This window comes from Lontra canadensis, unplaced genomic scaffold (genome assembly GCF_010015895.1).
Source record: "Lontra canadensis isolate GAN:19392208 unplaced genomic scaffold, GSC_riverotter_1.0 scaffold170, whole genome shotgun sequence".
Lineage (NCBI taxonomy): Eukaryota > Metazoa > Chordata > Mammalia > Carnivora > Mustelidae > Lontra > Lontra canadensis.
Genome location: NW_022631164.1, coordinates 841,052 through 855,091, shown reverse-complemented (window position 1 = coordinate 855,091; position 14,040 = coordinate 841,052). Strand labels below are relative to the sequence as shown.

The 14,040-nt window shown below is 56.9% G+C and overlaps 1 protein-coding gene across 1 annotated transcript in view; it reads right to left on the bottom strand.

Moving 5' to 3' along the window:
• Positions 1 to 14,040, bottom strand: part of ALK (ALK receptor tyrosine kinase) — a 120,626-nt gene that overhangs the window by 24,291 nt on the left and 82,295 nt on the right. The window contains exons 9-18 of the mRNA XM_032845874.1: positions 12,220 to 12,351; positions 11,340 to 11,484; positions 8,907 to 9,089; positions 7,558 to 7,656; positions 6,911 to 7,063; positions 5,809 to 5,913; positions 3,758 to 3,944; positions 2,948 to 3,038; positions 2,755 to 2,819; positions 1,189 to 1,318 (exon numbers count right to left, since the gene is read on the bottom strand). Coding sequence (XP_032701765.1) covers positions 1,189 to 1,318; positions 2,755 to 2,819; positions 2,948 to 3,038; positions 3,758 to 3,944; positions 5,809 to 5,913; positions 6,911 to 7,063; positions 7,558 to 7,656; positions 8,907 to 9,089; positions 11,340 to 11,484; positions 12,220 to 12,351 — 1,290 coding nt within the window. The remainder of the gene's footprint in view (positions 1 to 1,188; positions 1,319 to 2,754; positions 2,820 to 2,947; positions 3,039 to 3,757; positions 3,945 to 5,808; positions 5,914 to 6,910; positions 7,064 to 7,557; positions 7,657 to 8,906; positions 9,090 to 11,339; positions 11,485 to 12,219; positions 12,352 to 14,040) is intronic.

Genomic DNA, 14,040 nt, shown 5'->3' with positions numbered 1-14,040 from the left:
GAAGTTAAGGTGAGAGCTACGCCATCTACTGCACAGAGGGGTTTTCAGAAATGTGGCCACCATGAGGAAGATGAAGGTAATGCTGATGACGTTTATCACGAGACTGGGCTGGTCTTGCTCGCTCCTCCCTTTGGCCTCCTGCCAGCTGTGACAGCTGCACAGGCTCATCTTTGCAGGGAGTTAGACCGGTTTCTTCTCAGAGGCTGAGCGGTCACGTGGAGGCTCCCAGGGCTTAGGGATCCTAACTTCAGTCTGATTGACAGTGGGGATGAGGGCAGGTGTGTCCTTTCAAGGTTTCGGCCTCCAGGCCAAGTCCCTGAAAACACTGTGTTCAGTTCTGAGCTTTCTGCAGCAAAGCCGCTATCTTCTTGCTCGGCTTTCCTGGGGGTGGGGAGAGTGGCAGTCTTCCCTGTGGTCGTCACGGTCTAGCAGCTGAGGTTCTGGCTCGGGGATCGGCTCTGCTCCAGTTCCTGATGCTCAAGGCCTCCTGAAGACCCCAGCAGAGACAGGAGTGGGCAGCTAGACTCAGGGTACATCCTGTGGGCTACGTCTTAGAGTTTAGAACCATCTCCGGGATGGTCCAGTCCAGCCCTTGGATTTCACACTGTCGGTCCTGAGATTAGAGCGCTCACAGTCTGAAGCCACATGGTTGTCTAATGGCCAGTCAGGGCTGGCGGGTGACCCATTCCTGGGTCTACCTAGGTTTCTTGGCTCCCCCAAGCTTCAGCCCCTTGATCATGACACACATGCAGAACCTTCATAAATATTTCAGTATTTTATTTTGACAGGAAATCTACAAGGTCAGGATGTCCCCACTTAAGAGATGAAGCTAGTGGGGTTCAGAATGAGTAGACATAGAATGCCCGGTCCCCAAGTCAGCTGAGCGAATGACATAGCCAGCATGAGAGTCCCCTCTGTGCTTGTCCCTAATTCTTGGAATCAGCAGGCCACAAAAGTGGATTCGGGCGGGAGGAACCCTTGCACAAGCCCGGCTCAAGCTCCCCAGGATGGGCTCAGCCGGTGTCCCCCTTCTGTCCCCTCTCTCTCGGCTGTTCCACCAGATCCAAGTCCCAGGGCCGACTCCCCTCTCACTGAGGGTGTGGCTCCTTGGGCTGCCCACTCTCACTCCTCCCGGCCTCTGCTCCATTCCCTGGCACAACCACGAGGGTAACACTGGGCCTCACTCACCGGGCGAGGGCGGGTCTCCCGGAGGAAGGACTTGAGGTCTCCTCCTGCCATGAGTTCCAGCAGGATGAAGCGGGGTAGGGCTTGCAGACTCACCCCAATGCAGCGCACGATGTTCTGGTGGTTGAATTTGCTGCAGAGCAGAGGGGGAGTGACCACATTTAACTGAGCTGAGTCTGGGCAAATCTTAAGCAGGAAAAGCGGGAAACCAACTTCTGTTTTCTGCAACCGCGTTATGTAAGTGTGGGTAGTAGGGATCCCACAAAGAGCCTAGGCTGGGGGGCATCTCACCACTCAGCAGGCAGAAGAAGCAGAGGGCAGGCTGGGCAGGGGTTCAGTACTGGACAGGAGGCAGGAGGACGCCACACAGTCCTTGGTGAGGAAGTGGGGTCGGAGGGAAGGAGGGAGGGCGAGAGAGCAGCCAGGCGCTTGGGCATCAGTGCACGGACTGCTGCCTAGGATTCATGGGGGAGCTCTTCGTGGAAGCCGTCAGCAGAGAAGCTGAAGGAACTGTTTCCTCCAGGGACTGCATGTGAACGAGAGTGAGGAAGAGGGCCCTGGGCACATTCCCTGGGGGTGGTCATGGGGAGGGACTGAGTCTGGCCACGAGGCCCTACAATTTGGGTCTTCTTGTTAATGGGATCCTGTTAGGACACGGGGAGAGGGCAGTGGGGCCGGCGCTCTCCTTGTGGGCACAGTCGTGCAGAGCTGAAGGACCACACCACTCTTCACTGAAATCCGGTAGCGATGGGATAGCAGCCAACAGAGAGAAGGGATGCTTTGGGTCTCCTTCCATATCATCTTACACTTCCCGAGTTGCATTCAGTAATCACGGCTTATATGTCTAATCGGAAAATATGTTACCCTAAGAGCAAGGGGGCCCATCCTCTGGGATCTACGCTCCATAGGCACCTCATAGGCCGTCCTGGCCTTATTCCCCTGCCACTTCCACACGGTGGGGGGCGGGAACCCCAACCACCCCATTTTGTCTGGACATTTGAGGCTCTCCTGTGACACAGGAGGCCATAAGCATGGTAAGATATCAAGGTCAAGCACCTGTGTCCTCTTGAAGGCGATCTGCTGCCAGAGCACATGCCCTCAGGGGCCCTGGGCACTGAGATTTCTAGGGAGGGGCCCCAGAGACACATGCTGAAGGGCGCAAGCCAGCTGGTCTGGACCAGGGTGCGGGGGCCTTCCTCAACTTAGGGGGACACTTCCTTTCCACAAGATCTGAGAGCTGGATTGGTGAAGGCCAAGTGGAAGAGTCACCTGGGGTGAATGTGTGTCTTCCCCTGTCAACAACTAGCATGCGCCATTAAGAAAAGAGGGCACCCCGCTGGATGACACAGGGGTGCTCGTTGAAGGCAGAGTGATATCTCCGTTATTAGGCCGCAGAGATATTTTTCTTGGACAACCACCTGGGGCTATTTCCCTCCGGTAAGATGTGTTAAGAATTTTAGGGAGTCTCCTGGGGAGAGGAAGGGGGCGCTGGGGGACAACACCGCTTCCCTTGGAGACTGACAGGAATGTCTAGCAGGGGTGCGGATGCCTCTCTGTGGCTTTAGTTACCTGATAATCAGGGCCTCCATGAGGAAATCCAGTTCGTCCTGCTCAGAACACACTTCCGGCAGCGTCTGGGCGCAGAAGGGGAGGGTGGGAAGGAGAAGACTGTGAGCTGCAGTGGGAGGAGGTTGTCGGCCAAGAGCTGAGGTCCACAGAGACTGCCGGCCAAGGTCAGGCCCAAGGTGGGGCCGCCTCTTACCTTTACAGCCACTTGCAGGGGGCTCGGGTCGCTGGGCGCTCCAGACACCTGACCTTCATACACCTCCCCGAAAGCACCGTGGCCCAGCCCCCTGCGCGCAGGAAAAGGCAGGGTGAGGCAAAGCGAGGGGGTGGGTGGAGGGGCATGAGAAGGAGACACACTAGAGGAAGGGGGTCACATACACACGCAACGTCCCCCCACCTGGCTTTGCTAGACTACCCCGGGCCTCCACTACCTTATCTGAAACCCGGCAAGAAAGGTTCCAACCAGAGATTCAGGATACTGGTTGTACGGTTCATTCATTCAATGAAGACTAAGTCTTTGATCTCTGCTGGGGTCGCAGAGGTGAAGACACAGCCCTGCCTGGGGAGAGGCTCCCACGCCCTGGGGAGGGACAGATCCCCGACAGACACTCCTGCGGGATGTGCTCAGTCCATGATGGAGGAAGGCATGGGGGGCTCTGGAAGCTCCGAGGAGGGGCACTTGGCTCCTCCTGGAGAAGGCGGGGCCCAGAGGACTCCGGAGGGAGCCCTAGAGTGGATTTTGAGGCAGGCCCTGGTCCCTCCCATCTTGCTCTCCTCTTACTGCAAACCCCGTGAATAGATGGGCTGTTAAAATAAACGATTAATACCTCCCCAAATGGCCCTGGACATGAAGCCTTCTCCCAGGAGGGCTGGAAATGACCCGAGAGGTGGCTTTGCTGGCTTCTTGTGGCTAGAGAAATCCACCGTGCAGGGATGACATCCAGCCCCCAAGGACTCCTCCCCATGCACCATCCCCCTCCCCCGCTGCCCGGAGTGGGGAACTCACCGGATGAGGGTGATGTTTTTCCGAGGCACCTCCTTCAGGTCACTGATAGAGGAGGTCTTGCCCGCAAAGCAGTAGTTGGGGTTGTAGTCCGTCATGATGGTGGAGGTGCGGAGTTTGCTCAGCTTGTACTCCGGGCTCTGAAGCTCCATCTGCATGGCCTGCAGCTCCTGGTGCTTCCGGCGGTACACTACGCACAGACGAAGGTTAGCTGCAACACGGCCCAATGCGGCCTGGACCAGGCCACCTGGCCCCTTGGAGCCCAGGATGGGCTGCCTCCTCCAGGAAGCCCTCCTGGATCTCCATCTCCTCCTCGAGGATCTAAACATTTCCGTCACACTTAGTAAGACTAACAAAATGAAAGATCATTTAAAGGAGATGGACAGTTTAAAATCTTGTAAATGAACGAGATTTGATTGTCTCCTATGGGGGCAGAAGCCCGTCAGCTGGGGGTCCTCTGAGAAGCAGACCCAAGACAGGATTCAGCGTGCAAGGATTTCAGCAGAGGAAATGGCTGAGCGGCAGTGGGGAGGGGCAGGGGTAGTCTGGGAGAGCCATCAGGTGGTGGTGAAAGTCTGACCCCCCAGTGTGAGCACGAGGGAAGGTTGAGGGAAGACCCAGGAGGGCCACGCAGTCTAAACAAGTTTCAGCAAGATTGCTGCAAGTTCCGAAGCCCGAAGTCGGCCCTCAGAGGGGGTTCCCTGTCTCCCTGGGATGGACCTGCCTTAGAGTCTGCTCAGCACTGTCGCTGGGTGGGCCAAATGTGGTGGTGGCCTTGAGGGTGCAGCTGGATGTCCTGGTCCCTTGGCTTCCTACAGCTGGAAACTGCCAGGGACTGAAAAGCTCTCTCCGCTGGCGCCAGAGGACCCGAGTGCGTTCTAAATCCACCTCCATTATTTACAGGCTCAGCAACACCGACCAGGTCACGCGCCCTCTTTGGGCCCAGCTTCCTTCTCTGCCAGCAGGGACAGTAACTCCTGCTTGTCCCCTAAGCACCCCCGCCTCCCTCTCCCTACTCTTGGGGATGGCATAACGAAATGAAGCCACCAACATAAGATGGTTTTGAGAAATTCTGAAGAGCTCTACCAGGGCAGTGACCATTATCCCTGCTCTTACTGTCCATCCGTGAGAACGTTCTGTAGGGCTAAGTCCGTGGGAGGCAGGACGAAACTGGGATGCACAAGGTGGCTTCTGTTTGGAAAGCCCAGTCGCCCTAGTCAGAGGCCAGGGCAAGCGAATCAACGGCTGCGGGCTCAGGCCTGCCTCTCTGAAATGGACCAACCACGCTCAGGGGGTGAGCGAGGATTCAGTGACCTAAAGTGTGTAAGTCACCTGGCACGTGGTAAGTGTGCAAGTGGACGCTGTCATCATCCTGTCCCTTGGAAAGACGGCGTCATATAGGGAAATAATGCCGGTTGCCCTCCCCCTGTCCACCCCTGACTCCCTTACTGGCTCCCCAGCTCCCCAAAGGGGCTGCTCTGAGAGCCTGCCGAGCCTTCCCTCTGCCTGCCTTCACGTCCCTGCCCACCAGCCCCGTGCATTTCCAGCAGTAAGGGCCTGGCTTGACCACGGTGAGATCTCTGAGACCTGCCTATCAGCTCCTTGGCTCACAGGCCTAACAGAAACACTTACAAACTAACTTTTCGATGCCTGCTTGACATGGGGAAGGGCGGGGCTGGGGGTGTTCCCTGGGGAGTGAGCAAAGCCAGGTGTCCCCGGGAACCTGTGTCTGATGGCAGCTGGAAGTGGACTCTGCAGGTGAGGCGACCTTTAGCGACTGTGTCCTCCTCTGTAGAGTGCCTCTAGAAGGCTCAATATGGGGTCGAGGCATGGAATCAGCAGTTCCTCTAGGGAAGGAACATGGTGCTGGGGGCTGGGGGAGGGGCCTTCTATTGAGGCTGGCTTGGGCTGCCCTAATCACCACCCACCCACAGCGACACCTCTGTATCCACAGCGAAGCCGAGATGTTCTTCTGTTCCACCCGATTGGCCGTCCTCACGACCCCGCCCCCAACCCCACGCCGCCTGGAAGCCCCAGGGCTCTGGCACACTCACCAATCATGATGCCTGAGAAAGCCAGGACCAGGGCGGCCACGAGGGCTGAGGTCACGACAGACAGGACCAGTGAGAGCGGCAGGTGGGGCTCTGGGGTGGGAGACACTGCAAGATAGGTCCCAGCGGGGCACTGGTGACATCGCTGATCGCCCTCTGAGCTAGCTCCCAGAGAGAAATACCCTCCCCAACCTGGACCAATGCCAGCCGCTCCTCCCCCACCCTGGAGGCCTTCTTCTGCAGAGGGCTGGGGGCAGGAAGTGGGCTCATTCTAGTTTATGACTTTCAATAGTAGCTTTTGGGTGGAGGGAACTCCTGACAGGGATACATATCAAATTCTGGACATTGATCCCAGATGTCAAGGGCACAATGACAGGAGGAGAGTAGGAAGGTGAGCCGGGAATGGCTATGGAAGAGATTCAGAGTCCTTAGGTGAGCACAGACTCAGGACGACCCAGGAGAAGAAGGTGCCCGACAGTGACACCCGGCGGCTGAGTTACTGCCCATGGCCCCTGCGCACTGGGCCCGGAGTGCCGGAGAGAGGGTCTGGGTGCGCATCCGCACAGCCCACACCGGGACAGCCTGCCTGGTACTGGAAACTAGATCTCACAAGGACACTGTCACTGGAACGCCAGCAGATGCAGGACACGGGATGGGGAGGAGACACAGAAGTGTCCGTGTGAACTGATGGAAACAAATGCCTTATTCCATCTGGAGACTTGTAGCAGGAGGAGGACACAGCTCTGTCTTCAAGCACCTGAGAGGTTTTGCAAGTCCAGCTTCCAAACTCTTGATGGGGCAGTGGGGTCCCTGGCATGCGGGGTGGGTGTTCAGTGTAGACAGAATGGTCCCTTGGTAGGAGTATGGGGGTTCACGCCCTGGCTTACGGGTGGGACTGGACACGTTGGGGCTCCCTCCTCGGCTACGACCTGCCTTTCACACACAGGACCCTCTGCCCAGTCCTCAGAGTGCCCGTATTGGGGCAGACAGACAGGGGTCAGATGCTTACAAAACTATGTCTGAGGTGTCCCAGAATCACAGACACCAGCTGCAGCCACTGTCGGTTCATACTCTGGGCCCATGACCACGCTCACTGCCCTCTTACCGATGCAAGAGACGCCATCCTCAGCCAGCACTGTCCCGTGGTCACAGAAGCAGATGACCTTGTGGCTCTCGGGGTCCATGTGGCACTCGTCTCCCTCACAGTGGCTGCAGTTTAGATAATGCTTAATATTCACTTCCCCGTGGCCCTCCATCACTGGCGACAAGAAGGGAGGATCAGCCTCGGCTTGTGGCAGGGAGGACCACCCCACACCCTGCTCCTGGCGTCTGTGCTTTATCTCTAGCGGGTCGGGGTGGGTTCTCTGGCCCCCATCCCTCTGTCCCCCCACCCCTGAAGGACCGCGGTGGGGAGGGATGTCCCTGACGCATCTGAAGGAGTTAGGGAGACACGAGGATGCATTTTTGTAGGCAGAGGGGAGGCTCCGAGTGTGAGCCTCTCGGGATGGCTGGACCAGCTCAGGGGACTATAACTGTCGCATTTTCTAGGACCGGCCTGCCTGAAAGTCAGTCTTTTGCCTCTAGGTCTGTATCAGACCACACATCCTGCCGAGATGAGCAGTGGGAAGGATGCTGTGAGGGACCCGTGATCATGCCTTTGTATCTTGGACTTGTGTCCGTGGCCCTGAGGTTTTGTCTGGGCGGGAGAACTGGCCTGAGCGGGTCAGTTCTGTCGCTTGGCGGAGGGGATACCTTTTAGAGCAGGGGTGTACAGGGTGCCCAGCGGACTGATGAAGGAAACCCCGTCCTCCCCGTCCATCTCGGGGTCATTGTTTGAGGCCGCGTTGCCGCCTGTGCCAAACCAGAGAAGAGTTGAACGCAGAGAGGTGGGGGGCCCAGGTCTCAGCACAGCTGCGCTCAGCAGGGCATGCAGGGGGCCCCCGGGGTGGGGAAGGGCCTCAGGGTGGGGTTGTGGGGAGGGAAGGGAGGCCTGGGGCACAGGGGTGGCACTTGGGGAGGGGCTCAGTAGATGCTGGGTGTGAGGGCCGCCTTCCCTCCAGTTCCGGGCCAGCCCCTTGCCGGGGAGGCCCCGCCACTGCACTGGGGCTGCACGGAAGCAGGTCATGTGAACAAGAATCAGAAGGGGTCTCGTGTCCTCAGGCTAGACTAGCCCCTTGCTGCCTCTTACAGAACTGGCCAGGCCAGTAGCACTGAGGAGTTGCTCTCCAGTCCCATGGGGTCAGGCTGAGGCATGGGGGGAGGGGATGGGCCCCTGTGCCTTTAGGCTCCTGTCCCTCCTTTCAGCTGGGCTGGGTTATCTCTGGGCTCCCCCCTCAGGCTCCTCCCTCCCACCCAGAGTTTGGAAAAGAAGAGTGTCTGGTGAACAAGCGTCTCACACACAGCGTAAAGCAAAACACAGACAGAACATCACAGTGCGGGCATGCATTGTTTCCTAATCTGTGGGGATGATGGAGCCACCGTCTTCCAGCCTCCCAGCCTCCCAGCCTCCCAGCCTCTCAGCTTCAGAAGGCTCTCGAGCTCTGCTCTGAAGCTCGGAGGAGAGCTGGGGCCTGTGGCTGGCTGCTGGCTAATGGGCTGGGCTGGCGCTGCCTCTCGACATAGAGAGGGGCAAAGTTCTGGAAGCTGGTGGGCTGGGGCAGGGAAGGGAGAGGGTGAGGCCAGAGGCCACAGACCAGGCCTTCAGGGAGCTGGCTTGGCAAAGACTCAGGCCAGGACGTCCGAAGGAAGGCATGGGCCTGGGGAGTGTGGCCGCCAAGGTTCTCGTGCCGGCGCGCCATTAGGGGTTGCTCAGAGAATAGTCTAGGAAATCAAAGCCCTTGATCATTGGCTTGGGGAGCAGTCATCAAGAATGCACGAGGTTTTGAAGCTGTTGGTATTGAAGCCTCGAGGCAGGATGTTGGCGCGAGAGCCAACACCCTGCCTCTGGCTGGTCTATGGGGCTGAGAGGAAGGCGTGCATGGTGACATCACAGTCCACACTTGGGGTGGGCAGGGGAGGGCAGGCGAGGGCCGGGGAGAGGACAGGGAGTGCCTAGGACTAAGAGGGGAGGGAGTGACACCTTGAACACGAATCATCTTTACCTATATATCCTCCGCCTCCTCCACCTGAGGAGCACCCCCCTCCACCCCCTCCGAAACCCCCTCTTGTCTCCCACCCCCACTTCTTCATGGCCTGGGGGCAGGAATGTCCTCCGGTGGCACCCTCCAGCAAAGATTTTCCAGACCACAGCAAGGAAGTGTTATCATTCCAGCCACCTCCGCCACCTGCAGGAAGAGATGGAGAAAACCCCGAGTGAGGGGGTGCCGGCCAGGGGAGGCAGGACGCCGCGGGCTCTGAGGATGCTTGCTCCGGCAACGGCGCCCAGAAGCTGGGGAGGGCTCCGGGCTTCAGGATCCACAGCTGGAAAAACAGGAGCGTGCCCTCTGCCCTCATGAGACCGGCTTTGGCCACAGCTGTGTGGGGACTTGGTTTCCTTAATGCTTCACATCCCAGCAAGGACTGGGACCTGCCAGTCCGTGGGCAGCCAACCGTCAAAACCCTGCTGGGGTCGCTGCGGCGGGGTTCCTCTACACGGATCCTGGACGAGGCCAGACAACCCAGTGGGCTTTATTGTTTACTGGCTCTGAAACCGTGCGCCAGCTCTTTTCCATTCTGAGCCTCAGTTTCCTCACCTGTAACTCGGGGATAGTAAGACTTGCCTCATTTAGTTGATGTTCAGACCGAAGGGGACAGTGGGTGTGCCAAACACTTCCTAAACCATGACATGTAGGGACGGTTGGGCGTAAGAGGTAGAACATGGGTGTGCAGAGGTTTTCACACTCTGTAGCTTCGTTTTGCTGGACCACTTCTAAAGAGCTGCTCCAAGGTCAGGGGCAGGGAAGATGGGGTTGGGGAAGGGGTTGAGGAAAGGGGTGGGCAGTCCCCTTGGGATGAAAGTCACCGGAGCTGTGCTTCCCAATGCCTGGGTCTGCTCTGAACTCTCAGGGAGGAAATGTTATTTACAGAGCTGAGGTCGAAGGCAACTTTATCTTTAGGCCACGGGCCAGCCATAGTCAATCTCTCCTGCTGGCCCTTGAGATTCCAGGGCCCTCTCTCTCTCCCCCTATATTGTTCCATATGACATTTCAATAGGCAGTCTACTCCAGAAGCCCCCACAGTGTTTTCTGTTCCAGCAGGCGATGGGTGGGGAGGACCTGGAGAAACAGCCGTGGTGGGTCTGTGGAACCACGAGGGTTAATGGGCCTGGAAGGGCCTTCTGGAAGAATGCCTGGCAGAGGCGCTTCTGGACCCCCAGGGGGCAGCAGAGGGACGTCTAGGTGTGGGATCTGAGGATGGAGATCACTACTGTGCTAGAGAGAAGGAGCCAGGTTTTTAGGACAGGAGGCCAAGGTCAGGAACAAGCTCGGTCTAGAAGAGGGATGATCAGAACCGAGTCGAGGCCCCCAGGCAAGTCAGCTTTGGGAGCTGCAGGCCTGTGGCATCTGGCCCGGGTTTCAAGCAGCTGGTCTCCCTTCTGTCAGCCAGAGGGTGGCGCGTGGGCCTTTCAGAGTCGTTGATGTCTCGTGGCAAAGGGAAGGCCCCTTGGCAACATTAGGGACCTGAAGTGGGCCGTGAGTGTGGTAAATAAATTAGGATGACCTCGCCCTGATACCGTGTCTGCCCCTGCCCACCACCCCACCAGTGCCGGTGACTCTACCTTGTGCCCAGAGCAATCCCAGGCTGAGGGGGTTTCTGACCCCCCCACTCTGTCTTAGAGCTTTTAAGCAAATATATGGAAAAGAAAACAACCTGCCAGAGCGCCAGGAGCAGCACTGGGTCGTCCTCGTCCTCACTGAGGTCCCAACCCCTATTTCTACGCTTCCTTCTCTTCTAGCCATCTCTCACTAGGAGGGCAAGTTTGAGTACTTGCTTAATTAACCTCAAATCTTAAATGCCTCCCAAGATCCTTGGTCTGACTGTGGAGAAAAGAAAATATAAAACTGAACCGAATTTTCTCTTCAGACATGGCCGGCTTCCGAGGAATCCGAATTCACACCCCCTTTGGTGTCCGTCTCCGATTTCTGTGTGGCTGGCTCTCACTTGGGAGCATGGATTGCCAGACCAAGGAGGTTCCTGAAAGAGCTTTTCCAGCTAGACTTGTGAGCTGGTGGCCCGGGGCCTGGAGGCACCAACCACAGGGCTGGGGAGGCCTGACTGTGCCCACGCTGCTGCCACCTGCTCACATCCAGCTGCATTTGAGGAAACCTGGGGAGGCTGGGCTACCCGTCCCAGGGAGGCTGCCTGTCTTCTGTGCTCCGGGACCTCTGCAATTCAGACTCCACATCAGTAAAGGCGCCTCCAGGTCCCCAGGCTGTAGCCCGCCCTCCCTCCCTTGACATGGGTACCAGCCTCCAGAGCTCCCAGCTTCTCAAGCACCAGCAACTGGGATGCAGGTGTGTGATGACGCTGGGCCGAGCCCAAGCGCACAGTCCCAGGGGCCGGTCCGGGGGAGGCATGGGCTTGCAGCGTCTTACCTGCGGCTCCGGAGTTGCCGTTCAGCCCCAGCACCGAGGAGTTATTCTCCAGTCTCTCTGGGTGGAACGTGTCTGTCTTGGCCCCATAGGCCCTGCCGCCACCGCCGGCTGCAATGATCAGGGGCACTGGCACGCCGTCCTTCATCTGTCCGGGGAGATGACCAGAGACTGAGAAAGCGAGCAGGGCTCCCACTCCGGGGACTCCTGAGCCACTGCTGCATTCAGAGTGTCAGAGTGTATGCTGGGCTCTGGGTGACATCCCGGTGGTCTGAGGGCTTTGACCTCGTGTTGCAGCAACCCGTCCGCTCTCCCTATCCCCCGCCCCCAGCTCCCATACCCGTCGGGGTTCAGTCAGAGAAGCAAAAGCACCACTAAAGAGGTGGGATGGATCTTTTCTAGAAGCTGCTCACCCTGGCCTCAGAGGACTAGGTGCTGGTGCTTATAAGCATGGCTCTCTGCTCCCCTATTCCTCCCCACTCTCCGGGGCCTTTGGCTCTCACCTCCGTAACTTTAAGATTAAGCCCTCAGCATCACTGTTCCGGTGCGAGGACCTAGCAGAAGCCTTTGCCTGCTTTTGATCATGTCAGAAAAACCCACCGTGGGACAGAGGAGGGCACCGTGGGACCATCTGAACTTGAGAGAGGGATGGCAACACCTGCATGGGGACATTGGCCTGGGACGTTGGCAAGAAAAGAAAGAACCTGCTTCTTCTCATTCAGATAGGGACCCCTACATCCCTCTGGGCCTCGCTTTGCTCATCTCTGGTGGGTCTAAGGACGCCTGACCTGCTCCATTCCCAGGGCTGTCATGAGAAGCCCACGTCCTGGGTCTGTGATGCCCAAGGTCACCGCCCATGGGGAGCTGGGGCCGCCAGACTTACCTTAAACACGTAGGTGGCTCCGCCCCCACCTCCGCCCCCTCCGGCCCACTCATGCACACTTCTGTTCACACGAATTTCTTCTTCTATCACGTTGTTCTCTCCAATGCAGACTTTCTGGATTAATCGGTTTGTCTGTAGAAACAAAATGCCCCTCAAGTTGGTGCCCAAGGTTCTCTACTTGCCAGCAGACCTTCAATGCTTCATGATGGGCTCTGAAGACCTCTCAGATAGTTCTGGTAGAACTGAAGCGACAAATATATAAATTCACACGCAGATAACTGTCACTAGAGAGTATTAGAGAAGGACCATAGGACAGCTTTGATAGAAAATGCATGGGAAGATGGGGGGCAGCAAGCAGCTTTGTTGCTGACTGGTAATCAAGGGGGACTGCCTGTAGGAACTGGTGTTTAGTTGGGCCTTGAAGGACAGGGAGATTTTAAAACAGAGAATGAAGTTAGGGCACTCGAGGGGAAGAGACTAGCATGAGCCCAGGGAGAAAGAGGTAAAGAGGGAATTTGGGGGAAAAGTACAAGGAGTCTCTTTGGTTCAGAAAAGTCCATTTTAGGACAGAGAAACAGTCTAGGAGGACCTGTTAGGATCCTCCGGACTCTGAAGAGGGAATGACAAAGGCCCTAGATGGTGAGGTAGGGCTGGAGGGAGTGTAAATGCGAGTGAGTCAGGGAATTCAACTGGACAGTCAGATAATGGCCAGCAGCCTTAAATACAGTCAGACTTCATTCTCTAGGCAGTGGTGAGTCATTGAAGGTTTTTTGAGTAGTTTCAGTTTTGAAGTATCATGGGAAAAGGACACAGCAGTGCGAGGCCAAGCTCAGATTTATCCCCAGCCCACCTTTGGGAAAATCATTTCTCCATTTTGGACACCTCTTCCCTCCCATCTAAGGTCCCACTTCTTGCCTCCAGAAATCCCCTGACACAGTCCGAAATGGAGCTCTCTGTGTCCAAGACGGAGAACAGGGTGGGGTCCCAGGAATCTGCAGATACCCCTGGATGACTGAGAAGTAGGTGCTCCAACCTCTCTGACCTCCAGGTGTGGAACAGGAATGCAGACACACAGCACACACAGCCGCAGGCGTTAGGAGAGGTATCTAGGAGGGTGTCTCCTGTGTTAGGGACTCAATAAACAGCTGCTGCTATTTCATGTGCTCCTGCTGTGGGCTCAGGCATCTAGAAGTCCCTGGGGTTGTGCAGGAAATCTCTGGGACCCAAAATCTGGGAATCCCCCAATAAAGAGGGCAGGGCTTCTGGAAGAATCAGCCTGTTTGGCACAGCCGCTAAGAAGAACGATCCAAACATCCACCCGACTTTGGAGGAAAATGGCTTTTCTTTCACTTATTAGAAAAAAGGCCAATAAAACACCGCATTTCCATTGAATGCTGCTGTGTAACCAGCCAGTGGACACGGCAATTCATCTTGAGCCACTCCGTATGCTAAAGCACTCAGGGGTGCCGGCAATGAGTGCTACAGAAATTTCCAGATAAATAGCCAAGATGCAATTTGTTTTATGGCATTTTGGATTTAATGATGGAAATAATTTGATATTTTTTAGAGTGGATTTAGTGCGGGTGGAAGGTTCTGAATTGCTATTGTAGAGAGCTGACATTTCTCCTGGGTGTGTGTGCGGGCTGTCCAGGTGGGATGTAGTGGGGATGGGCTGGGAGTGGGGGTGGAGTGCTGGGGGTGAGAAACCCTGCTAACGGCTGCCTGGGTTGGGCATGAGATGTCAGGGGCATTCCTGGAGGGCTGAGCCTGGGGCCAGGGACCCAAATGTGGGATGTCCACTGGGCACAGCGGAGCACAAAA